At 56.6% G+C, this 26,911-nt stretch overlaps 1 protein-coding gene across 1 annotated transcript in view; it reads right to left on the bottom strand.

Annotated features, from left to right (window-relative positions):
* LRP5 (LDL receptor related protein 5) overlaps positions 1 to 26,911 on the bottom strand; it is a 103,334-nt gene that overhangs the window by 41,578 nt on the left and 34,845 nt on the right. The window contains exons 3-7 of the mRNA XM_073217229.1: positions 24,910 to 25,107; positions 21,795 to 21,991; positions 20,540 to 20,671; positions 5,076 to 5,472; positions 2,946 to 3,117 (exon numbers count right to left, since the gene is read on the bottom strand). Of these exons, the coding sequence (XP_073073330.1) occupies positions 2,946 to 3,117; positions 5,076 to 5,472; positions 20,540 to 20,671; positions 21,795 to 21,991; positions 24,910 to 25,107 (1,096 nt within the window). The remainder of the gene's footprint in view (positions 1 to 2,945; positions 3,118 to 5,075; positions 5,473 to 20,539; positions 20,672 to 21,794; positions 21,992 to 24,909; positions 25,108 to 26,911) is intronic.

Here is a 26,911-nt window from a genome sequence, read left to right as displayed (position 1 = left end):
GCGGATGGTCTGACCCAAAGTCCTGTGTAGCACAAGCACCTGAGGGGCATCCCAGAGAGCTGTCTGTGGGGCATATTCACTGAGTGGCCCTGCACCTGGAGCAGAGCTGGCACTCACTAAGTGCTTGGTGGCAGACCTTGGGACCCGAGAGGGAGGTGCAGGGTCCACAGCAGGCACACGAGGGCAGGTCCCCAGGTACGCACGGGCCACCTCCTCAAAGCTCACCCCTATGTCAGTCATCCCCACCCTGGGGGCATTTCACCAGTGGAAAGAATGCCAGAAGGATCTGTCCTGGGCTCCAGGCTAGACCCCAAGAAGTTGCCATGACCTGAATGCACCAGTGACTCAACCAGGGTGTTTCCCAACCTGCGTGCAGTGTTCACAGGGAGAACGGTCTCCACACCCATGCGTGTCCACGGCCTCCTTGGGACGGGGGCAGAGGGATGTCCAGCACAAACCCTGCAGCCTGGCCAGCTCTGTGGGCAGACGGCAGCAGCGGCTTCAGCCAGGCCTTCCCCGGTGTGCGCCGCCAGGCACGGGAGGAAAGGGGCCCGAGGCCAGGCAGCCTGACAACGCCGGTCCATCTGCATCAGCCACTGCACACGACACAGGCTAAGGGCCTCGTCACCTACTCCTGTCTCTCCCTCATCCTCCTGCTACTGTGATGTCACCGCCATTAATTTCCCTGCTGCTTACCCTTGAGACTCAAATATGCTCCTCATCTCCCTATTGTTCTCCTCCTAACTTCTGTGTGTTCTACTCACCGGTCACCACGGTGGATAATGTTCATGTCACATATCCTCCTAATAGCATATTTCACATAGTAGCCTGACACTGTCTTAGGGCTGTGTCTGCGGCTTGGTTCTAAAAGCAGAAAATCAAAGTCCACCTACTCACTGGCTGGCACTGAGCACATCACTGTCCCCAGGACCTTGGTCTCTCACCCGCAAATGGGGACCATGCTACGTCCTCAAAATAAGATTGTGACACAAGTGCAAAGAAAAGGTGCTTGGCACCCGCAGCATCAGGAAGAGGCAAATCGGAGCCGTGGGCACCTCAGCCCACCCAGTGGGGTGGCTATGGTAACAAAGAGGAATGTGGAAAACTGCGAGCGCAGACAAGGGCGTGTCAGACCTGGAACACACGTGCACCACTGGTGAGAAGGCGGCACGGTGCAGGGTGTGAGCACAGGCTGGCAGCTCCAGGGGCAAAGCCAAGGCTGGGATGTGACCCAGCAACTCCGCTAAGTGGGTACCCAGAGAATCGACAACAGGTGTCAAACAAAACTGTACATGAACGCTCCTAACAGTGTCGTTCACAGTCACCAGAAGGTGGAAACAGCCCACTTGTCCATCAACAGGTGAATGGATAGAATGTGGTCTCTCCAACACGATGGAATGTCAGTCGGCCTTAAGGAGGAATAAGGCCCCGCAACACGCAGCCACGTGGATGAACCCCGAAAACATTCAGCTTCATGAAGAAGCCAGACACAAAGGGGTGCACTCTGCATGACGCCGCCTGCGTGAAATACACAGAACAGGCAGATCCACAGGGACAGACAGACTGGTGGCGGCCAGGGGCAGAGGGGTGGGTGGGTAGGGGCATGGGGAGTGACCACTTAATGGCTGCGGGGCTCTGGGTGATGAAGGTGTTCGGGAACTAGAGAGTGGTAACAGCTGTGCGATACTACAAATGCAGTGGATGCCACTTTATTGTACACTCTAACATGTTTGAATGGTTAGTTTTATGTCACATTTAATTTACCACAATAAAAAAGACCCAACACATTGCAGCAGGGGTAAACAGAGCCACGCCTGTGGTGGGTCCGGCAGTGTCGGCTGGACACGCACATCCCGACCTGCTCCAGGGGACGGGGTCGTGGAGGTGAAGCCCCTGTGGCAGACCCTGCCAGGAACAAGAGGCTCGAGAGCAAGTGTCTGCAAACTCCCTTTAGCAACAAGACCCTTTTAAAAATGATCATTAACAGGGACTCGGACAGGGCATGACTCCAAGCGCGGCCAGTGGGGTCTGTGTGGGAGAGGTGTCCACCCAGCCCGGTCCCTTCGCATTCCTGCTCAGAGGCATGGCTGGAAACCCTAAGCAGGCGCACACTCGTGTCTCGCTGCTGTCCTACCCCCGCTCGCTGCCCCGTGAGGTTGTCCCCACGAAGCCAGGAGAAGAGCGGAGGAGACCGCCGGGGTGATGCCAACAAGCAGTGATGTGCCTGGAGGTGATGTGAGACAGACAAAGACCGCCCAGCGTCACCGGAACTACAGTGGGTGCCCACGCCAAGGGGCACAAACACCAAGGACCTTCCTGCGACAGGGACAAGCTGAACTGCCCTAAACAGAGCACTAAAAAAACATAGGCCCATGAGCAAAAAGAAGCTGCAGAAGAATGCACATGGGACACCCCTCAATTAATCATGTAAGAAAATGTCTTTTAATGCTTGGGAAGGAATCACCAGATTTAGGATGGTGGTCACCTCTGGCTTCAGCTACACTGATAAGGTTTTTTTACTTAAGCTGGGTGAGGGATATGTGCGTGTTATTTAATTTTTATCATGACTCTGAAGTTTGACTAAGACTCACAAGAAGCTACAGGTCACTCAGAGGGTTCCCTGGACCCTTTGCCAGCTTTCCCCCACAATGTCTTATGTAACCACAGTGCCTCTAACAACACTACAGACCCAGCTACGCACACCCCTAAGGCTTTCTGTGTGTCAGGGACGTACACGGCGAGTCACCATGTCAAGGATTCCACTTGGCCGAATCGCAGAGCACAGGCATCATCTCACGCCCGCCTGCTACGCAGGGTGGGCTGCAGGGGTGGCCGGGCCTGGCCTCTACATGAGACTCGGGGCCCAGGGACTCCTGCGCCGCACACCTGCGCTCATCGGCGTCCAAAGCCACTGCTCGCACACCTGCGAGCCACGCATGGCTCACCTCGATTTTGTCCGTCTTGGCGTCTCCCCAGTACAGCTTCCCTTCCTGCAGGTCCAGGGCCAAGCCGTTGGGCCAGCCGAGGGAGGTGTTCACCAGCATGTGCCGCTCCTGCCCGTCCAGGTTGGCGTACTCAATTTTGGGGTTTTCCCCCCAGTCTGTCCAGTACATGAGGCTGGAGAAGAAGCACGCGTCCATGACGCTGTCTCGGCCCTGCTGCATTCCAGGGCTGAGAACAGCGCCCTCCCCCCCCCGCCACGCAGGCCATTCTGGAGAATGCCGGCTGCCTGGACAGATGAAGACTAGGCCCGTGGGCAGGACGGGGGCGCTCCATGAGGGACTCCAGGCCCCGCGGGTGCACCTCCGATCCTGCGGGGCACTGACAGCAGACACCCTGCCGAGGGACTGGTGGGCTGCGGGGGCCAAGCACCAAAGGGCAGGAGAGGCTGAGCAGGACTTTCTCCCAATAGCCCAGGGCTCCTATGAGCAAAGCAGACAGCACGTGCTCCACGGCCTCAAGGGACAAGGCTGGACACTGGGAGGGCAGCTCTGGGGCGGAGGCTTCAGCACAAGGAAAACCTGCCACAGCTGCGCCGAGTCACACTGTGCCAGCCAGGCGGGCCAGCCTCTCCCACCCGGCACCCCATGAGCTCACACACCTGACAGCCAGCCCCACTCCCCAGGGGGACCCCAGACTCAGGGCTGGGAGGAACCCTGGAGTCTGCTTCTCCCACCCCCACTCCACAGAGGAGGACAGTGAGGCAGTGACCTGACACGGGTCATCGGCAGCAGAGCGGGGAGCAGGTCCTGGGTCGTGACCCATCCACATGAGCTGGCATGAGCTCCTCTGCCTCCTCCCCTGATACCCTGCACTGGGGGACCCATTCTCCCCCTCCCTCACCCTCCTTGGGACACAGTCTTGCTCTCTGGCAGCTGATATGGAACAGGGTCCACCTGCCCCACCGTGCTCCCTGCTCCACAAGGGCTGCTCAAGCCACAGCGCTTGGCCCCCAGGTCTGACCTGCCGCACTTCTGTGCACAGAAGGCGCTCCACGGCACACCTGGGCCAAACCATGAGCCATGAGCACAGGCTCCGTGGGCACACAGGCTGTGAACCCAGCCCTGCTGCCAGGCACCAGTTCACTTCATTCCGAGCCTCAGCCCCGGGGAAGCAGGAGAAGCACCTGGTGCCCAGCGGGTGCTCCACAGATGGCAGCCACCGCTGGCTACAAGGCTGCTATTACTGCAGCTTCAGTTACTGCCCACGAGGCATAGCTGCTGGGGCCACCCTTCCTCCTGTCAGCCAGTTCCCCCAGGCCCTCTCCAGGCTGGCCCACACCCTGAACTGTGGGCCGCGGCTCCTGCAGCCCCAGCGCCACCCTTCGAAGAGTGCCAACTGCTCCTCCTCCCTCAGGGTCCGCCAGCTCAGACATCTTGGCCATGAGGGCCCAGGAAGGCACTCTGCTGCCACCCTCTGAGCTCTGGGCATCTCAGAAAGGCTCTTATGTAAGTTGATAACCTCTCTGTTTTCCCAAAATCCTAAAATGTAAAGTTGGAAACAGACTGCAAGGTCCAATCCCAACCTCTGGTTGTGTGACCTTGGGCAAGTCCCTTCACCTACCTGAGCCTCAGCCTCCTCCACTGTACAAATGTTTCTGCCCAAGAGGTGACAGGAAGGGGAAGAGGCTCACCACGTTTACCCTGCTTAGAAGAGGCCTGGTCTGTGCCCCTTAGCGAGTCCCTTGGCCATCACCACTGTCAGCCTCATTTGCCTGGAAACCAGCCCGGTGGGTCAGTCCATTTCACAGATGAGGAGACTGAAGCCCAGGAGAAGAAACAACTTACCCAAAGTCTCCAGGGCTTTGTACACCTGTACCCAGCAGCCTGTGTCAGAGCTTCTCAAAGCCAGGTCCCCAGATCAGCGTCTCCTGGGAGCTTGTTAGAAATGCAAATTCTTGCCCATCTCCCCCACCCCCCAACCTCCTGAATCAGGACCTGGGGAGCAGGGCTTGGCCTTCTGTGTGTTAACGAGCTCTCCTCCAGAGGATCCTGATGCAGGAGAAAGTCCCAGAACACTGGTCTCTCTCACTCCAGTGTAGCCTGGCCCCCAGCCTACCCACCCCCAAGCCTTACCCCATCACAGGGTGCAGCACGATGGCCCGGGGCTCGTCCAAGTCCTCAGACACCAGGATCTTGCGGGAGGTGCCATTGAGGCGTGTCACCTCAATGCGGTCTGTGCCTGTGTCAGTCCAGTAGAGGTTGCGGGCCACCCAGTCGATCGCGATGCCATCAGGGTCATTGATCTCAGTGTTGACCAGCGTCTGTGCCCCCGACCCGTCCAGGTATGCCCTGCGGATGGCCCGCACCTCATCATCTGTCCAGTAGACATAGCCCTCCAGTGGGTCGTAGTCAATGGCGATGGCATGCCGGATGTCATCCACCTGAAGCACGATGTCAGTGAAGTCCGGCGTGTCCAGGGAGATCCTCCGTAGGTCCGTCCGCCGGGCCAGCAGCAGTACCTCCTCGGCCCCTGTGAACACACGGGCAGTGGGGTCAGAGGCCTGTGGCAGGACTGGAGGCTGGGCGTGGGCAGGGAGGGGCACGCTTCTGCAACAGCAGGTATGTTAGATAACGTTCGCCAAGGTCTTTCTACAGTCATTAGTTCATCATAATAATAGCTCCATGAGGCTGGCACTCTTTGCTGTACCAACTTACAGATGAGAAAACGGAGGCACAGGGAGGTTAAGCAATCAGTTGAAAGCCACACAGCCATCTGGCATCAACCACTGTGAAGAGCTGCCCCACACTCAGTCCCCCTTCTTCCCTGCAAGTCCTGGCCTGGGCACTGGACTCCAGGCTGCCCTCGCCAGCCACTGTCCCCAAAGCCCCACTTCCTATGTGCTCACCCTTCATTATGCAGCCCAAACGCCACTCCCTCCTTGAAGCCCTGCCCCCACCTGCCCATCCCACAAGGCAGTTCACACCCCATGTCTGCACCCATCATCACACAGTCCCACACCTCCCTGCCAGGGGCCGTCTCACCAGGGACGATGGGTGCCTCAGTCTTCCTCATTGTCGCCCAGGCAGTATTAACATTTTATTAACATTTTGACTCTGTCCTGGACCCTCCCTGATGGGACGGATGGGCACTTCCAGCAGAAGTAGCACATGGACACTCAGATGGACTCGGAGACCCCAAGGGGGCTCCCCAACCCCAGCCCAGAGGCTCTGGAGGCTGCTGGGGTCAGATGCATCATCCCCAGTGCTAGGCCATGGCCCTTTCTGGTCTCAAGGACCCACAGAACCAGGAAGATCAGGCCTAGAGACCACTTTTGGCATTTGGGAGCCACTTGCCTGGTTTGAAGAAAGGGCCAGGATGGAAAAGGACCCACGTGAAGTCACAGAGCAGTGCGGGATGGGACAGGGACAGAACCAGTCTGGCGCCTGTCTCATACCCAGGCTCCCAGACCCCAGCCTCTAGCCGACTATGGGGTTTCCGCGGTGCCTGGCCCTCCAACAACAGACTGGTCGGTCCTGCACAAGGAGCCAGCTTCCTGCCACAGTGGCGGGGCCTTCGGAACCCATGCCTTGCGGAGACATTCTGGGGTCCCCTGCCCTGAATTTCAAGTGAGGGTGGGAACCCCAACCTGACTCTTCTGCTCTGAGGCCCAGAGTTCACAACTCAATTCCTCCACTGGAGGGCGCACACGCAGCAGCAACGGCTTCGTGGGTCCAGGCAGGGGGAAACTGAGGCAAGTGGTGGGAAAAGTGAGGCAGCAGGCGGTGTGTACGGTGCTGCAAGGGCCCAACCACACTGGAAACCCCCAAGGTCCAAGGTCAGATTTAGTTAGAGCTGTTGATGTGAGTTCTGATTTGGTGTGTGCTGGAAAGAGGAGGGAAGGGGAGTTCCGAATTTCAAAAGACTGTCTTTCTCTGGGTTACCTTCCCAAAATGTCCTGTTGACATCTGACCTGTCCTTCCAGGCCCAGATCACACACCTCCTCCTCCTCCAGGAAGCTGTTTCTGCCTCCCCTGCCCCAGTGGCGGGGCTGACCACACAACACGCCGTCTGCCCCTCTTCTCCAGCACCGCCCTTACGAGCTCTTTAGGGTTCTGGCACATGCCCCCTTGGCCCTCTGCAGCCCCTAGGCAGGTGCCAACATCCTACGGAAAGCAGGGAGAATGCAGGGCAGAAACCCGACCTTGCTTCCGCTGTGTGACTTTGGGCAGCCCCCTAACCCTCTCTGAGCCTTGGTTTCCCACATACAGGGAAGAATCAACCTGACCTGAAGGTACCTGGGTCCCCATCAAGCTCTGACATCAAGAGGACCATAAACCAAACTCTGCGGAGGGTTCTGGCTTACCCTGCCGCCGTGGAAGGAGGAGGAAGCCCCCCAGGCTGCCCAGGAGGAGCCCCATCCAAGCCCCATCTTCAAAGCTTTCCAACGGGGCTGGCGAGCTCCCAAGCCCAGGCTGGTGCAGCCCCACTATGCGAGCTGGAAGGTGAACGTCAAACGCCCCGACCACAAGTAGCACTTTGACAACTTCATAGAAAATATGGGTCCCCGACAGAAAATGACACTCAGTTCCCGAACACATTCTGGAGCCTGTTTCACCCACCCATTTCCGTGGTCCTCCAGACACAAGCACCTAAGAGCACAGTCCTCACACCGACCCCCGAGGTACACTTACGCCCCATTTGACTGACCAGGAGCCTGATGCACAGAGGTTAAGCTCCCCACCTAAGGGCTCACAGCAGCAAGAGGGAGCATTTTGATCCCACGAGCATTTTGATCCTAAAGCTGGCACCCACAGGAAGCCCAGGGCGGACGCACTGACCAGGAGGCTGGCCACTCCCTTCCCCCAACCCCCAGTATCTTTGTAAGCAGCTACTTTAGGCCCTGGACCAGGTACTGGGGGTCAGAGTCAACAAAATGGATGTGGGATGTACCCCCATGTCGTTTCTGGGGTCCCAGGGCAGAGACCTTCAGGGAGCAAGACCGTCAAAGGAATTGGTAGAGGGAAAGCAGGGCTTGGCCTGCAAAGGGAGTGGCTGGGACTGGGGTCTGGCCTCCAGCTCCAAGAGCCTCCAGAGTCATGTGGCTGGGACCACACGGCAGATTCCAGCAGTGTCCCCGACAGGGGCAGAGCCATAGGGGGCTGAGTGTGCCCAGCCCCAGCTCTCCGGTAACTGGGTCAAGAGAAAGCCTAAAGCACACCAACCATCAGAGAAGCCCGTTATCAGCACCCTTTAGAGCTAAGTCTCCGAGGCTGAGGCAATAATTAAATGCTGGGATAAATCTGTAGGTGATAATTGACTCCAAGGGGGTCTCTGACACACCTCTGGGCTGCAGAGCCTTTGAGGTTTTTATTTGCATTTTGCCAAGAAAAACGCCCGGGCCAGGACGGGGGAGACAGCCACTGCCCACACACTGGACTGAAGGTCTGAGTGGGTGAGCCCAGTGGGGAGGAGGGGAGCGCTCTGTCCGGGGCCAGGCCCGCAGGGGCAGCTGCGGAGAGAGAACCACAGACCTGGGCTCGGCTGGCCGCTGGCCGAGTGTGCCCACGGGTGACCTCCAAGAGCGTGAGCAGCAGCTCCTGGACCACCGGCAGGTAGCCTGGGGACACTGTGCGGCCCATTAGGAGGAGAGGTCAGCACCTTCCCTGGACCAGACGCAGCCTGGGTAGGAGTTTGTTTAAACACAAGGGAGTAAACTGTTTAGAAACTAACTGATTCACCAAATGGTTTTCTTTGGAGTTGTTTAAACAAACAGCCTGCTCCACAGCGCTGCCAGAGAAAGTGAAACCTTCGCCTCACTGGGCAGCAGTGCCTAGAGCCTCCTCTGGGTGGGCTCTGCCCTTCCCTGCCCTCCCTGCACACACAGGAGAAGGGGAGCACCCCAGTCTTGGGGCCAAGCACAGGGCACGGGGTGCAGGCCAAGCTGGGTAGCAGCCTTTCTGGCAGGAGGTTCTCCTCAAAACAAAGTGGACCTGAGAGACGGCCGAAATCACGGACACGCCAGTTCAACACCCTCCCTCTCCAATAGCCGTCCAGACAGAGCTGCCCTCTATTCCCCGGCCCTGCCCCTGTGCAAGGCCCGAGATCACACAGACAGGCGACACAGAGAAGGCTGTCACCGCACAGCATGGCTGGTGACAGAGGAAACTGACTCCCTCAGTCTCTGGAGGCCAAAGGTCAAACTCAAGGTGCTGGCAGGGCCCCACTCTCCCTGAAGGCTTGGGGGAAAGGCCTTCCTGCCTCCCCAGCTCCGGCGGTTGCCAGCAATCCTTGCTGTTCCTGGGCTTGCGGCTGCATCTCCATAACCTCTGCCTCTGCCTTCACAAGGCCTCTTCCCCTGTGTGCCTGCGTCTAAATTTCCCTTTCATAAGGTCAGTCACTGGATATAGGGCCCACCCTAATCCAGTGTGCCCTCATCGTAACTTGGCTATTTCTGCAAGGATTTTCTGTCCAAGTGAGGCCACATTCATTCACAGGTCCCGGGGCTGGGACTTCAGCGTGTCTCTCTGGGGACACAATTCAGCCCACAACAGGGAGGGAGCACAGGTTGAGAGGAAAGGTTCCATGGAAGGACAGGCAGGCTCAAGGGAGGAACTCCAGGCAGAAGGACCACACGGAGGCGGGGGAGCGCCAGGGCCATCCTGCAGCCAGCATGTGCAGGACAGGGCCTCCCACATACCACAACTCTTCCCCGAGCGCCCTCTGCACACAAGACACGGGGGAGGCTCTGAGGCCGTCCCTGTCTACAAGGAAGCCTTGTGCAAACAACACGCTGGGGTGCGTGCAGCAGGAGCCCAGTCCCAAGACAAACAAGGGCCAGCCTGGAACAAAAGCCGATAGGAAACGTGCAAGTGCCCACAGCATTTGCAATGTGCCCCATCTTCCTTCTAGTCTCTGGCGGGGGTCTGCCCACGTTTGCAAAGTGCCAGATGGTGAGCGTTCTAGGTTTTGCAGGCCACAATGATATCTGTTGCAATCACTCAACTCCACATAAGCAATTGTGTGCAAACACAACTTCATGCTTCGACACTGAAACTTGAATTTCCTATCATTTTCCCATGTCACAAACACCCTTCTTGTGATTTTCTTCTCAGTCATGCAAAAATGTAAAAATCACACTCGGTTCACTGGCTGCAAAGAGCAAGCAGCAGGCCATCTGGCCCATGGGTGGAGGTTTGCTGACCCCTGGATGAGAAGTATGGGTGAGTTTTACAATACTGGAAATTCTAATAGCAGGGGAAACTGTAAGGTGGGAGAATGGATAGAGAGGAACGCTCAGAACTCTCCATTTGCTTGTCTTGTAAACCTAAAACTGCTCTAAAAAAGTCTACTAATCTTTAAAAACACATTAAAAGGCATATGCATTAATAAAAAATCACCCAATAAAAAAATTGGTATGCATCAATTGCTGGCAATCCCCAGCAATAAAGGGGCAAAGACCATAAACACAAATTAACAGAAGAAAAAAACAGTCAATAAACATGAAAAACAGGTAACTTCTGGGTAAAATGCAAATAGGAATGAGTGCCGGTTGCCACCAGCTCAGGTCTGACTTGTTCCCGCTGTGCATGGGTGCAGCACCCTGCCTCCCATAGGAGCAGAACGAGCACACATTTCCTGGGCAGCCACGTGGCTCAGGGACCCTCTGGTCCAGTGATTTCCCCTCTGAGAACCCAGCCCAAAGCAGCAGCTAGAGATGCACAAAGATTCCTGGTCACAGAAGGTCACCATGGCTTTGTGATAAACAGCAAAACCCAGACAGGAAGAAAAGAACCTGAACAAATGTCCCAAAACAGAAAAACATTAAATAAATGAAGGTGCTGAGGGGCAGATCATTACATGTGCTCTAAACACCGCACTCTGAAGAGGGACTGAGAGAGGACACGCGGGCGAAGCAGCAGGTGGGAAAGACCGGACACACCACGGCCTGCACACTACGACGAGCAGATTGTGCAAACACAGATCTGAACACACGCACAGAGAAAAGATGGGTGAAACATGAAGGCGCTAACAGCAGCTATCTCTGGGTGGCAAAATTATCAGTGGTTTATATTTTCCTGTCATTTTTTGTGATGTTTCCCTTTTGACAGTGAACACAAATGTAACTTTGTAACAAGAAAAAAATAAGACTTTAAAAAATGGGCCTTGACGGCACCTTCTCAGTGACAGTCTGGGGACTGAGAGAGGCAGCGCTCCACTCAGTGAAACTGCCATGCGGGGGCGACTAACATTGCCTTCAGGTTCTAAGCCGGGCAGGCAGGCAGAAAACGGGAGAGGGGTTTGAGGCAGAAGGACCATAGCCGCCGACGCCCCAGGAGGAGGAGGCCCTGCTGGTGGGCTGCAACACGTGGGGAACGGAAAGGTCCTCATGCTTAATCCCCTCCGTGCCCCAACATGGGAAGAGGAACTTCACAAGGAGCAAAACAACAGCACATCCCAGGGTGCGGACAGGCCGAATCAACACAAATGAAAGAGGCAGGGCCCCCAAGTCCCGGCCCCACAGCTGCCGCCCAGCCTCAGGGTCCTGGCCATCCCAGAAGGCAGAGTGGATGTCACAACTGCTCCCCACTGGACCAACTGAGGCCCCAAGTCACAGCCCTTCGTGGGGAGCACAGGCCACCCCCACCCCCAGAGGCTCATGCCGCTCCAGGACAGCTGCTTCTCCCTGGGGACAGGAATTGGAGAACAGCCTCCCTGCCCCTGGGCCTGCCCCCAGCCCTGCCCCCAGCCCCAGGGTCTCCCTCAGCTGCCCCCACGGGAGGCCAAGCCTACCTCCTGGGCCTGGAACCGCACAGGCGGAGCCATCCACTCTGCAGTTTCTATGGGGCCATGAACAGCCTCACAGCTGGCAGGCAGCTGGCTGACTTTTGTTTTTCAGCAACCGATTAAGTTTCTCCACTGCCCCCCTGGGATACGCGGTTGGACAGACACCGAGACCACAGCCCAGCACCCTGGCCCAGGGAACCGTGCCACGTGGCCACAAGGTCACAAGGCACAGAGGAAGTGGCTGGGCCAGGCACTGGCTCCACTGGAAACCTGAGGCCAGACAGTTGTCCACCGCACAGCCCACCTCAGGCCTCCCAGTGAGCATGTAGAAGGCTGGAGCCTACCAGGCAGGCACCCCATCTGGAGTCTGGGCCTCTGTCTGCACAGCTCTAGAACGGGCAGGTACCCCTCTGACTTTCTGTGCTCCTCCACCACCTGACTGTGCCCCTACCACACCCCGCAGAGGCCACTCCCTACACAGGCAGTCCGGTCCACTGGTCACGCCCACTTTGGCCCCGGGCCATTCCTGGGTGACCCGGAACCAGCAACCTGACCTCTCTCTTCTCAAAGGTAAGAGTCAAGTGTAGGTAAGCCCCCCAGTGAGGCTGCGAGGTTCCCTGAGAGTCAGTGAGCCCCCAGCCTGAGACCACACCCCAGCAGGTTCCCCTCCCAGTGGCACTGGATACACACTTGGGACCCATCTTGGCCACGTTCTCCATGAAGTAGGAGCAAAGATGTGCCCCAATGGCTCCCATCCCAGACCGGAGGGAACAACACGAAAATACGGTTCAGGGGACAAAGGTGGGCTGCCCAGCCACTGAACACAGGGATGTGGAGCTGTGGACCATCAAGTGCCTCACATGAGGGAGGAGGCCGGCCCTGCCTCTTAAGGCACGTGGCTCAGCTATTTAAGAAGTGCACAAGAGTCCCCTCCCCAGCCCAGGCGCACCACACTGCACGGCGTCCAGGTGTGGACAGAGCGGCCATACTTCCTCCTGCCGACACCCTCTGGCCTGTGCTCCTGGAGACGGCTCTGGCCGGGTCCCTTTGTACCCAGGCACATGAAGGCTCCCTAGGGCTCCAGGCAGTGGGGGTAGCCCCTGGGCCAGGCTGCCTGGGTTCAAACCCCGTCTCTGCCCCTTTTGTGGCCTTGGGCAGGCTCTGACCGCATACACATATGAAGCGGGCTGGCCACAGACCCGCCCTCCCAACAGCTCCTGTGAGGCACCGACCAGGCCAGGGCCCAGGCAGTGCCCGGCAGCCCCCAAGAAACATGCCTGCCATCATCCACGCTGGCCTGGCGGTGGAAGCCAAAATCACGGAGTGGGCTGAACTGAATGAAAACATGGCCTCTTTAGCTCAAAGGTGGTTGAGCATCAGCAGCTCACATGGTGCAACCTCACTCAACGACACCACACTTTACAGTTTCTAAAGCACTTGCAGAGACATAATCGTGTTTACACTCCCAGGTCGAAGGTCCGGCATTTCGTAAGGGTCACAGCCACATCTGCACGGTCAAGGCCAGACTCAGACGCCAATTCCCACCACACCACATCTCAGGGGGTAGCAGGGAGGGGCGAGGGAAGGCCCCTCTCGGCACAGCCGCCAGAGTCATCCCTGGCCCCCAGACAACTACAGAGCCTCACCTCTCACCACGGCAAACACCCTTGAAGGCAACTAACCAATCTTCCCAGCCTCTTCCTGGGCCTGATGTCAGTTCCACGGGAAGCCAGGCCCCTCTCCCAGTGGAGGTGGGAGCAGAGTACCCCCCAGGGGCCGGAGTGCTTGCCAGTTCAGGAGTGGGAGGCTCCCCAGGGAGTGGGCAGGAGCTCAGGGGTGGCCTGGAGGGGAGCGAGCAAACTACTGTGACTGGAATAGGAGGTCAAGGGGGAAAGAGCCCCCTCGCCTCTCTGAGGACAAGCCAGAGGCCCGAGGCACTGGCCCAGCACGTGAAGGCCTCTGGACCCACCCCCAGGGCACATGGAATTGGGGAGGGCAGAGGTGCAAGGGTTCAATCGGTGGAACCAAGACAGGAAATCTGCAGCCACCACCAAAGTCAGAGGCAGCACACGGGGCATGCAGCAGGCAGGAAGGTCTTCCTTAGGGCAGCCTGAGGCTCTACCAGGGCCCAGACCCCACAGGCTCAGAACCTGACTCCAAGCACAAGGGGAGCCACCAGAGAGAGCTCCAGGGCCAGTCTGCGCTCAGCTGCGGCAGCAATGGGGACCCCAGACCAGCTAGTGGGCACAGGGCCAGTGTCAGGGTGAGTAACTCTAAGTCTGCAGCCAGTGGCCTCCTGGCCCCAAGGCATCGCACAGCTGACCACACCCAGGAGGCACCGTCTGGTCTTAACCCCCAGCCCCAGGATGCCCGTTTCCCCTTTCCAAGAACATGGCAGCTCCCCTCTCCTCTTTTATCAGATTTAAGTCAGTCTTCAGGATCAGGCACAAAGGAGCACATGCGTGTGGTTCCACTGCCAGGACGTTCCAGCGCAGGCAGAACTGATCCCCAGTGAGGGACATCAGGACAGCGGCTGGCCTGGCAGGGAGGAGAAGGCTGCGATGGGCACCAGGGACTTTTCCAGGGGGTGGAGATGTCCTGTATCTGGGTATCTGGGTTGGAGTGGTGATTATGCAGCTGCCCACGACTGTCATGTTTAACCAAAGTACACACTTGGAATCTGTGAGTTCTGTTCTTTGCAAGTTATACCTCCAGTTCCAAAAAAAAGAAAATGAAAGTTAATGCTTGAACTTGTCACACCACTTCCTGGGGCCGCGCAGTCTGATTTTCTTACTATTAAAAATTCACGGTCCATGGCTGAGAACAGCAGCTGCCTTCTGTCTGCACAATTGATGCCAATCACAGCCGGGGAGGCGGCAGCCTCAGCCACAGGGCCTCCTTTCTCTTCCCTTTGACCTACTTCCCTGATAAGTGACAAGACAGCCAGACAGGGAACAGTCGCGCCCCTTATTCCCCGGCCCTGGGCCCCGGGTTAATCCGCTTGGACAGACAGGGGACGCGAGGGGCTTTGAGATGCAACCCAGTTGTCAGTCTGCCTGTCAGACCCGACAGGGACACATCTGTCCCTCCTCACGGGCTACATCCCGCCTTTTTGTGTCCTGTCCCTGCAAACATCTGCTAAAACTACTTCTTACCGAGGTGTGGCAGGCGGACCCGTAAATCACAAAGTCTGTGCCTCCAGACCAACCGACCAGCAGCCACAGCCTCGTCTGGAAAGGCCTGGGTGGGCGGCACAGAAGGATGCCTGGAGCAGGCAGCCTGGCTGCCCTGGGCACACGGCCCCGACGAGCCACCTGCCCAGAGGTCCCCAGTGATGAGAAATGCGTGGGGGCAAAAGCCACAACAAGAGGGGCATGCTCCACAAAGAGCTGGCCCCTGGAGAAGGGGGGGCAGCAGGCTTCCCCTGGACGGTGGTGTGACTCCCACGTAAGGCCCCGCTACTGCTGTTTTTAGCCCATTCCACAAATTGGAAAAACATGGAGAAAAGCAGAGCCAGCTGGGCGCCTCAGTCAGGGAGGCTGCTGGGGGAGGGGGCTGGGACTGCAGCCTGGCCCAGGACGGGCTCTCTGCCTGCTTGTCTCCCAGGCCAAGTCCCAGCCCCTTAGGGAAGCTCAGTGCACCCCACCCACTGCCCACCACCAGGGTCTCACCAAGCCCCCAGCAGAGCTGCACCCAAGGAGGGGGCCACCTGCTGTGACATCCTCCCAGTCCCAGAGACTCACCGAGGCCACTTCAGGAGGGGCTGGGGCATCTGCACCATTGCAGCCCGGAGCCATTGGGTGTTTGCCACCTAGAAGGGACCAGGTCCTCCTGAGCCCAAAGGGAGAAGGAGCCCCGAGCCCACGTCCTTTCTGTAGGGTCCCCGCACAGGAAGCACAGCATTTACACGCAGCTTCTCATTCGACCCCCAGTAGTGCTGAAGGGGGTGCACCTGCTCTCCTCACCTCACAGATGAGAGAACTACCACTCGGAGGGCTGGCATGTGGCCACGAGAGGACTGCCCCCATCCTATCCTCCGCTTCCAGGGGATGTTCGCATGCCCTGGGGTGGTGTACCCCCCATTCATTGGAGTCCACGCATCAACATCTCAGCCTCATCCTTGGGAGAGTCACCAAAACTCAAACAAGGTTTTTATTTGCTCAAACTCAGAAAAATAGGGTTTACGTACACCACAATTTCTTCATATCCAACTCCATGATGCATGAGAGGTCAGATGCCCAAAGCGAGAACCCTGGCTTCAATCCTGAGACGTGCAGGTGGCTCCTGACCTGCTGCCCATCAGCCTGTCTTGGGCACGTGTCAAGTGCAGAGTCTGCCCTCCACCTCTCACACCCTGTCCCTTGTGGAAACTGATTTGCAGGGCTGGGAAGCCTATCTATGACATAAAGATGCCAGTAATTCCAGCACAGCTAGGTGTTACCTGCAACCCCAAGTCCCTCCCAGCCCAACACCAGCCTTCATCCCATGGAAAGGGGAGCCATGTGCCCAGGGCACCCAGGACACGCATCTGACTGCCCGGCCCTCACCAGCAGTGTGAGGAGGGTTCCCCATTGACTCAGTACCCCTCTCCCAGCTTCTCCTGGCACCACCAGGCCTCACACCTACTTCTGATTCCAAGAGTTTGGAGAAGAATTGCTCTCCTGGCATCAGATTGTCTATTCAGCTCCAAGTTCAAGTTCAAATTCAAGCACAGGTCATATTTGCTGGGCACCTGGCCTTCCTCCCAACAACCCCTTGAATCAATCAGGTACTATTATCATGTCTTTGCATGGGTGAGGAAACAAGCACAGAGAGGCTGAGTCAGTGTCCCCAGATCACACAGCCAGGATGTGAGTTAAGATGTCACAAAACCATGACCACGCATGGAAAGAAAGCCATTGCATGAGTGAATGTTCTGGATTTGCCCAAGACTGAATCTGCTCACCACCCCAGAAGTCTCTGGCAGGCTCTCAACTACAGACCTAAACTGTGTTATACATTGTGAATGTCGCCTCCGGTGTGCCACTCCCCTCCCCCCACTTCTGGAATAGAGGAAGTGGCACCGGCACATAATTTCTCCATTTCTGTCTTGTCCGAAAGCCTTTTCTCTAGCTCAGGGCCATCTCCTAGGCCGTCACATGTGGCCTCAGTTCTTCATGCCCCTGGGACACCAGGCCTCACCAATTCCATGGCCAAGAGGAGATCCACAAGCCACCCAGGGACCTCTCTGCAGGCCCCTGAATCCCACCCTCCTACCAGACACCCCAGCCTCAAAGACTCTCCTGGGCTCTGGCAGCCTCCACGGGCCTCGGTGTACCAGGTTTTTGCCCACAGGACCTCAGAGCTCCCATCCACGGTGACACCCAGCAGGATTTAGTCTTCTTTTCTTCAGGTTACCCTGTGTTACCAGCTACTATCTCCAGGCAGTTTTCACAATCAACACCCTGCATATGGTCAGCAGTCAAAATCCACATTCCACGTGATTTATGTCCACCAGGATACAAAACTGCACATGCCAATGGACGTTGGCTGTCTGGAAGGCCACACGGGGAACCAGCCACCACGCTCATGTGACAGGCGACGGCCTTTGAATCAAGGCTCCTCCTTCAACGTGACATCATGTGGCAAGGGCTGGACACTGTAATGGGGTGAAAACAGTTCTTCCAAGATCAAGGAGAGTGGCCCTGAGCCACTGAAGTCAGGGGAGTCTGTGGGCCAGCTGTCCTCACTGAAAGAGGCCAGGAGTGTGGGTCAGCCCCTTGCCTCATCTCTTACAACAGGAAGGACAGGCTTTGCTGCTAATCCACATCCATGGTGTCAGGTGCCCATCACAAAGCTTCTAGCCTCTGGTGCCGCCTCCTCCAAGAAGCCCTCCCACCTCAGGCTGCCTCCTCCACTCAGCCCCAAGTCTCTCCCATCCCCCTGGAGGAGAGGGCTCCCCAGGGCTGTTCTGGGATGGGACAGCTGATGTGTAGTTTTAAGAAAGAACACAATGCCCTCCAAGGGCTCAACCACAGGCAGAGGACCCCAGGGCTCAGAGGCTCCAGCTACCAGAACACCGGGAACCAGAAGAGTCAGGGGTCCGTGTGAGTCCCCAGCCCCTGCCTCCTCTGGTTGGAAAAGAAATCAGCCCTCCCCCAGAGGTGCGGAGTAAGAGACCCAGGGCAAAGGAGGGGAACCGCCTGCAGTGGACCTGCCCTTCCTGCTCCCGAGGCCCAACAAGCTGACGAGGCGCCAGCGGCATGAACGCGGACACGGCAGCCGATACTGTGCGCCCATTACGGGCTGGGCACCCTGCAGAACACTTCCAATTCCTGTGGATGCCCTGGGTCCTCCGTGGCTCCCTGGGCAGGGGTGCTCTGTGACACCCATCTCATAGGTGAGAAGGGGAGGCACACGGTGACAAGGCCCTGGGCATCATCCCCCCAAACGACCAACAGCTCCTTGGGCCCCTGGGTGGCCCAGGCAGGTCCTTTCTGGGTGCCATGCTTCTCCAGCTGTGCAACTTCATGGCGCCAGGACTCTGGCATTCTATTAGGGCCCACACCCCAATTCCTAGAACTCTGATGCATGAAGGAGTCTCACAGGGCCCCTTATCAAAGCAGCCTGCATGGCTGCAGGAGCCACATTTCGGGGGCTTGTGTCCATCCCTGACTCCTTCCCCAGATGTTCCCAAGCAGCCTGGCCCCAGACACCCCAAGTGAGCAGAAATGACAACCATGCCTGCTTCCAGCCATGCCTCTGGCTGTCCCACAGCAGACATCACCAACCATCCAGCAGAGGGCCCGGGCAGGCACTACCAATCAATGGCAGCAGCAGACACCTGATCCAGATGCCCCTAACTCCAGGCCAGGCCCCAACCTGGCCCTCTCATGGCAGCACAACTCAGAAAGAGCAAAAACACAAATAGAAGAGAAATGCCCGGCAGGGAAAGATGGCCCAAAGGTATGTTCTCTCGATAAACTATTCTTCAGGTACTGGAACTCATGTTCTTGGAGCATATACACTTCGTAATTGCAAATGCTACTGCAATAACGTCAAGTGAAATGTGTGACACACATCGCAAACAGCAGAGGAAGACACACCAAGATATCAAGACTATTTCCAAATTTCCCTTCAGTCTCTAATACACAAAGCAGGGCTGGCTACATAATTTGCAGGGACAAAATGAAATGTGGGGCCCCTTGTTAAAAAATTATTAAGCATTTCAAACTGATGGTAACAGAGCATTGAACCAAGTGTGGGGTCCTTTTGAACAAAAGGCTGTGTGTGACAGCACAGATCAAACACCCACGAGGTCAGTCCTGACACCAACTCACTCCTGCCTCAGGGCTGCCACACATGCTGTTCCTGTTCCCTGTTCCCGCTCCCTCCTATCCGTTAATCCCAGAAGTCTCGGCTTAAATCATGTCTTCAGGAAAGGCCTTTCGTCTCAGGTAGCCAAGCCCCCACCCCTGTATATCATTCTCAGGCTCAACCCCTCATCTGTGACCTCCTTTACTCTGACCCAAATCTGCGCTGACATTATTCATTTGGGTGCCTGCCTGCTCCCTGTGACACTACCCCAACTAGCACGTGTGGCCTGTGAGGGGCAGGGGAGGAGGCCAGTCTCATTAACTGTTTCATTTGCGGCTCCCAGCACACAGCAGGCAGGCAGTAATTATTTGGTATGTGGAACTTAGAATACTTCCTATTTTTCAGATGTGCCAGGACACACTTTTTGTTTTAAACCTGTACCCGAGTTCTGGTAAGCCTCCCTTCCCCCCAGCCCCTAGGCCACCAGGGAAGCCCCCTGCCCTCCCTGTTCTTCTCCTGAGTGGGATTGGCCCAGGGGTTCCTGCTCTCTGACACCTCTCACTAGCCCTCTTGCTGGCCAGGCCTGAGTCCACCCTGGTGCCGTACAGCTGTGCCGAGCCCCAGATGGACCCCGGGGCAGGCAGAATCCTGGACGTGCCCCATTTCCGGCACAGCGGACTCTGAACCTGACTCCTGGAACTAAAGGGCCTCACCACCACAGAGGAGGGGTGACACCCCACAAAAAGCTCGTTGTAGTGCGAGTCCTTGAAGCAGCAATTGCCTGAAAATTAAGGGGTGGAAATACTGAGGAGAAGAAACACACTTGCGTGTGGGGAGGGCAGCCAACTGGGCTTCATGCCTCCAAGAGATAAGTCCCATGAGAGTGTGTGTGCAAAACTGAATTTCCACCAGGATATTACGGCACAGACACTCCAGAGGAATGGGACACAAGAATAAAATGGAATGATAAATGCCAGGATCAACCTGGACAATGCTCCTGAAAACACAGGAAAGCAGAGGGCGAAACCGTGGCTGGGGCCTGCAGCCCTGCACTGCTGGTGCACACTCGAGGGCATACGCTCAAGACACAGGAATGCAGAGAAGGCAAATGTTCTGTGCATGCAGGATCGCGGGGCGTTCCACCATGTTCTCACACTGTGTTTTGTACAATCAAGTTTTTGTTCAGTAAGTAACGACACCAAGCTTTTAGGCTGTGATCACTGCATGCTGGCAGTGTGCTCAGCACGTGGGGTTTTCACCCGTCCCGCCCACTACAACCTCATCCTACAGCCGGGAACCCCAGATCATCCCCACTGCACAGCAGAGCCCAGGTCTGCCCTTGAACCTCAGCTCCTGGGCTGCCACAGTACACCTGCATGCAGAGCCCAGAACAACTGAAACCTTCACCACGGAAAGCAGACTGTGCCAACCAGTCCAAGGGTGTTTACCCAAGGGCACCAATGCCAGCAGCTGCTGCCCCTCTGCCCGCCCGCCCACAGCCGGCACTCCATCTCACCTGCCTTGCACGTCCTGCCATTGTCCTGAAGCTGCACGCCAGTGGGGCAGGCGCACGCATAGAAAGGCTCCCTCGGGGACAGCAGGCACAGGTGGGAGCAGCCGCCATTGTCCTCCTCACATCGCGTGTGGACTGGGGAGAACAGCAGGATGAGAGAAGTTTCCGGAACAGGGCCCTTGATATCCACACCCACCCACCACTCCTGGTGTGGGCATCCTCTCAGCTTGGCCCCCTCCCCTAATCTTCTACAACAGGACACCTCCAAAGGACACCTCCTCCATGAAGGCCACCCCAGTCTTCCCAGGCAGGATCTCAGGACTTGGCTGTACAGTAACAGTGGGGAACCCCTGGGACGGCAGGTTCCTGGAGCAGAGGCCTGTCTTATCTTTGTGACATGCTAGGGCCCCAAAGGGCCTGCACAGTGCTTGGCAGCCCCACATGGACACTGGGCTGAGCCTTAGAGAAATTTCCAGAACAGGACCCTCAAGGCTTCCCCCAAAGCTCCTTCCGCCAAACCTTCCACAAGCAACTGAATTGAACAAATACTCTGGCCTCTGACTGGCCTCTGACTGTGCCCAGAGCAGGGCGAGGGCATAGCACCCCTGATGCGGAGTGCTGAACCCCCATTAACCAGAGCAGACTTGCTGGGCAGGGCCTGTCCTCATGCTGCCTTAGGCTGGCAGGTCGCCCCAAGTGTGGATGTGGTTCAGGACCGTGACGTTCTCAGCAGAAGACAACTCCAGAGAGGCCCCTTCATCCTGGCACCAAGAACAGTTGCCTCCCCGGGACCCCTCTTAAGTCCAAAGTTGGAACCTTTACAGCACCATGGCCAGAAACGGCTGCCCCGGTCCCCTTGAGGGCAGCTGCGGTCCCGCGGGGTCAGGTGAACCCAGGGCTCTGACCCCACCGGTCACCTGCCATGGGAACCCTGAGCTCTGAGGCTCAAGCCTTTCATCATCAGGGACCCCTGCCATGACCTAGGAGGACCCCAGGCTAGAACCTCGACTTAGAGCAGATTTTCTATTAGTAAATATGTAGCTTCCACTGGGCCTTGAAAACAGGGCACCCTCCCTTGGGAATGGCCTTTCCACCTCCAAGGACTGCCGGGGTGGGGCCCTGCCCGAACAGCCTCGCACCAGCTCTGCAGAGCGGCCTCTCCCAGCCGTCCCGGCCTCCCCTGCACTCTGTCCACACCTCTGCCACCCCAGCAAGCACCCCCTTTCCCTCTACCACTCTGAGCACCCCCTCCACTTACAGTAAGGCTGCCGCTCAGGGCTGAGCACCTGGATGTCCATGGGCGAGTAGAGGGCGCCGAGGATCTCCGTCCTCTTCTCGCCAGTCCTCTTGTTACAGGCGTGAATGGAGCGGGTCTGCCAGTCCGTCCAGTACAGGGTGTCCCCAGAGAGCGTCAGGGCAAAGGGATGCGTCAGGCTGCCCTCCACCACCTTCTGCCTGCAGGAGCAGAGGGAGGAGCCGTCGGCACGTCCCGGTGCCCCGGCTCCCCGCTCTGAAAGCCTTCCACGGCACTTCCACGGCGCTGCTGACCCGCCTACCCCACAGGACAACGGGGGCTGTGACGGAGCAGGGAGACCAGGCAGAGCCCCCCGGGAGCCGCCTCCTGCGCCGTCCAGACCCAGCCAGACCCTGCCGTCCCTGACAGTGACATCCCTGTTTCTGGAACGGTGGCTGCTGGCAAGGTGCCCCACAGGGAGGAAGGAGGGAAGGAAAGCAGCTGCGGGAAGCAGACCTGGTGGCGACCAGCCGGTGAGAAGCACACCCTCTTGGCCCAGGGTTTTCACAACTTGGTACAAACTAAAGCAAATACATTCACTCATTCCTGCGGTGCCAGTAATGTGTATTATCAGAGTAAACTTGATATAAACGTGAGAGGCAGCTTTGCTTTTTGTGTTTACAACACCCAGCAAACAGGAACTTGTTCTTAATGAGACTGTGGCCACTCACAAGCAAACCCTAATTTTACACAGCGGGCAGCAGGCGTGGCTCTCGGGCTCAGCGACTCTCCCCCAAGTACAGGCTCCCTGGGGGGTGGGGGTGGTCACCACTCCACCATGTCCCCAGCCCCTGGTTATGGCATCTTGGACAGAGTAATGCTCAAAAGGTGTCACGGGGTGACTGAAAGCCATGTGCCCATGCTCTTCCTGATCTGACATGGCACTGCCACCTTTTTTACTTGATGTCACCTTTTAAAAAGTTGTATTGAACTGAAATTCACATAACACAAAATCCAGCAATTCAAAGTGAATACCTGAGGGCTATGCAGCACACTCACAATGTTATACGACCACCACCTCCTTCACTTCCCAGACATTTCCAGCCCTCCTCAGGAAAACCGCCCCCATCAGTGGTCACTTCCCACGCCACCCCTGCCCCTCCCAGCAACCCCCACAATGTGTTGTGTCCCTTGGATGTGTCTGTTTTGGAGATTTTACATAAATGGAGTCATACACTGCGTGGCCTTCCGTGTCTGGCCGCTTTCACTGAGAATGTTTTCAGGGGTCATGCACATTGCAGCATGCGTCCGTGTCTGTCCCCTTACACACTGAGCGATGTCCCACTGTGTGGCTGTTTCCCACTCGTTATCTATCCGCCAGCTGCTGTGGAACGTTTGGGACACTCCCACCTTTTGGCTCCTGTGGGTGGTGCTGCCACAGACATGCACATACAAATACGAATTTCAGCACCAACTTTCATCTCCATGGGGTGTGCACCTAGGCTGGATCACGTTCATTGCATGTCTAATTCTGAGGAACCCAAACGGCTTTGCATGATGTCATCATTTTTTGATCAGAGAAGCCCGTCGTTTCTCAGGCTGCTCCTCCTCCCCAAGTCCTGCCTCACCGGAGGCACCTTGAGAAGCTGGTGCCAGACTGTGGCCTCCCCTGGCCCACCCTCACCCCTCCTCTCAGGCATCTCCTTCTCCTAACGCACCTCCAGCCATGCCCCCTCTGCCCCTCTTGGATCCAGGGAGTCCCTGAGCACAGCAGCCTTTATTGAGGGCTTACTGTGCCCAGGCACCACGCATCTCCCTGTGCGCACTGCTGCATCAGACCCTGTGAAGCTACAGAAAGTACAATCGCTACTCCCAATTCACATCTGAGGCTCGGACTCACAGTGAAGCGACCCAGTCATGGCTGAGAGGGGCTGAGAGGATCTGCTGAGCTCCAGTGCCTGTCCTTTACCAGCAGGTCATACCTCCACTGGAACAGCCCTGGGCACATCCATAAAGGGGGTTAGGCACCTACAGAGCCAGGAGAATCTGGTGGTGCGGCAGGCTGAGAGTGCGCCCTGCAGTCATGCTGCCTGGCCTCCCCCGTGGCTCTGACCAGCTGCGTGGCCTTGGGTGAGTTCATGTGCCCCTCTGTGAGTTGTTACAACAGGGGATCAAAATAGCAAGCACTTCACAGGGTTGGAGTGAGCATGAAATGAACTGATAAATGTCCTGGCAAACAGCAAGTGCTATGGAAGGGGTAGGCTCCAGCACCATCACCGCCGCCGCCGCCACCACCACCGCCACCATCATCCTCACTAATCCCCATCACAGTTCCTTGGCTGGGACACTCCAACCACAGCCTTTCCAGCCTCCACTCCACCTTTCTTAACTGCCGGGATCCCTCAGCTCCCCCACGACAATGATTCCTAGGCTGCCACACTGTCCAAGTATCAAACGAGGTCCCAGCTCAGTCTGTGCTCACAGAAACACTGGGACAGACTGCCTCACACCAGCCAGGGAGCACGGGGAGCTTGGCCCAACCGTAAGAAGAGGCCCAGGAATAACTGAGGCCTTCCGCCAATAGCATGAGAACAATGTTCCAAGCGGTTCCTCTGGCCTCAGTCAAGCCTCCAAATGACTGGGACCTCAGGACACACGGAGCCAGGACCACCCAGCTAAGCCACTCGTGATTCCTGATCCCTGCAAAAAAAGCTTAGACTCCCAAGTTTGGGGATATTTTGTTACACAGCAATAGATGGCTAATACACAGAGCCTGGATAAAATGTGGTAAACCTGCTAACATGCTCAAAGCTGCTTTAGGCTGGCATCTGCCCAGGTTTGCAGAGACCCAGCCACTGGGTCCTCACCGTGCTGTGTTGCCACGACCATCTACACCATGCCCCCAGCACATCCCCCACCCAGTCCAGGAGCCCTGCCCGTGGATGTGGCACGCGTACCCCATTCCTGCTCTAAGTTCTGAAAAATCCTGAATTTCTCAGGTCCCCAAGGTTTCTGACACAAGACTATGGGCCAGAGTTAAGAAGGTTCATCTGCCAACACTCAACTTGGACTGGCCGAAGCCCTGGTGGCAGCCAGGGTGCAGGGGAGATGGGGAGCCCACAACAGGGCGGGGACCTACCGGAATGAGCCGTCCAGGTTGGCGCGGTGGATAAAGCTGAGTTTGGCATCAGCCCAGTACAGCTTCTGCTCCTCAAGGTCGATGGTCAGCCCATTGGGCCAGTAAATGTCTGAGTCCACGATGATTTTCCGGGTGCTGCCGTCCATCCCCGCCCGCTCAATTCGGGGTGTCTCACCCCAGTCTGTCCAGTACATGTACCTAATGAGGACGGCAGAGGTATGAGGAGAGAGAGCTGACACAGACCTGTTTTCTTCCTTCATTTTCTGTCCACACAAATGCAAACATATGCAACAGAGACAGGGAATTTGCCCTAAAGTTTCACCCACCATTGATAACCAGTGTTTAGTGCCTGGAGTATTACTGCTTCAATTTTTTTTCTAAGTGGCTAGTAATATTAATTTTTAAACAAAGTTGGGTAATCAAAACATACTATTTCCAACTTGTTCTCAGTTACCAATATATTCTGGGTACCCTCTTTTTTTTACTAATAGAAATCTTCCTTTTTCTTTGAATGGTGATACACATATGATAAATTATTTAATGACTACAGTCTGGGTGTTTGGGTCATTTTTGATTTTTGTACTACTATGAAAGTGCAGCAAATGAATATCTAAAAGGCAATCAAAAACACGTAGGATGGATTATTATTCAGCACCAAAAAGAAATGAGCCGTTAAGCTACAGAAAGACATGGGGGAGTATTAAGTACAAGAAGGTAATCTGAAAAGGCACATACTGTATGATTTTAACCACATGACAGTCCGAAAGGCAAAACTATGGACAGCTTTATAAAAAGATCGGGTGCTGCAGGGCTGGGGAGGGAGAGACAAACAGGTGGAGCCCAGAGGATCCGCAGGGCAGTGAAACTGCTCCGTGTGATGCTAACATGACATTCAATCTCTGTCAAAACCCAAGGAATGTACGTGGACGTATCTAGGGAATTCTCTGTACCTTGCCCTCAATTTTGCTGCAAATCTAAACCTGCTTTTAAAAAATAGTTGATTAAAAACACACACACATAAGTGGGGTATACACTGACATAATAACAGCAGTTATGCCTGGGTGGGTTTATGAGGGACTTGGTTCAGCTTATCTGCGTTCTCAAGTTTCCAGCAAGGGTCAGGCACCATACAATCCATGAGAAACCACCACCTCCCTACAGGCCTCTGTATTTCATACCCCACCAAGTGAGCGGAGACAATATGCTGTGATACCAGGCATCCCGAGTGACAGGGACAAACCCTGCTAAGGTCTGCAGGCGGGGTGCCTGCAGCATATGCGTGGGGGCTGGGCTTGCTCTCCAGTGGAGAGTGGAGGGGAGCCACACCAGCCTGGAGCACAAGTCCTTTGGACCCATCCAGGTTGGCTGCGGATGGCCACGGGACTCGAGAGGCGACAGACCCATTTTATTTTGTCTACCTCGCATCTCTCTGCAGTGAAGGAGGACGCTGCCTGGGTTTCCCTGTGAGAAGCCCTGCTCCCACGCGTGGTCCATGCAAGTCCCCAGGTGGTACGGTCCCCCCACCTCTCCTCCTCCAGGGGTGGGCACAGATGCATCCTGGCCACTCAGCAAATCCCACTACCCTCAGCCTTGGTGACTGCTTTAAAGACAGGCACCCCAACTGGGCAAGTGAGGGGGCTCCAGGGCTCCCCTGTGCCATTCTGCCAGGGACAGCAAATCCAGAAAGGAGAGCCTGGGGCCTGCAAGAGTCTGAGACCAGTGTCATTTTTCAGATGTCCTACTTCTGTGGGCCAGACTCTTTTCAGGCTGTGGTTCTCGATGCCCAGGCAAGTCCCCCCAGGCCCTTGGCTCCACTTCTGCAGAGGTAAACATCACCCCACTTCAGCAGACCCTGCACCGCTGTTCCCAGAGACCAGCACGGTCATCAGGGACACAGAGAGGACAAGCCAGCTTTGCCCCGTGGGGGTCTCCACCCAATGGGAGAGGGAAAGTGATCAGCACACAGCCGCCACCTTCCCCACCACAGTACTCTGCAGCCACA

Source organism: Manis javanica, chromosome 11 (assembly GCF_040802235.1).
Source record: "Manis javanica isolate MJ-LG chromosome 11, MJ_LKY, whole genome shotgun sequence".
Classification (NCBI taxonomy): domain Eukaryota; kingdom Metazoa; phylum Chordata; class Mammalia; order Pholidota; family Manidae; genus Manis; species Manis javanica.
This window is presented reverse-complemented; position numbering and strand designations above follow the sequence as displayed.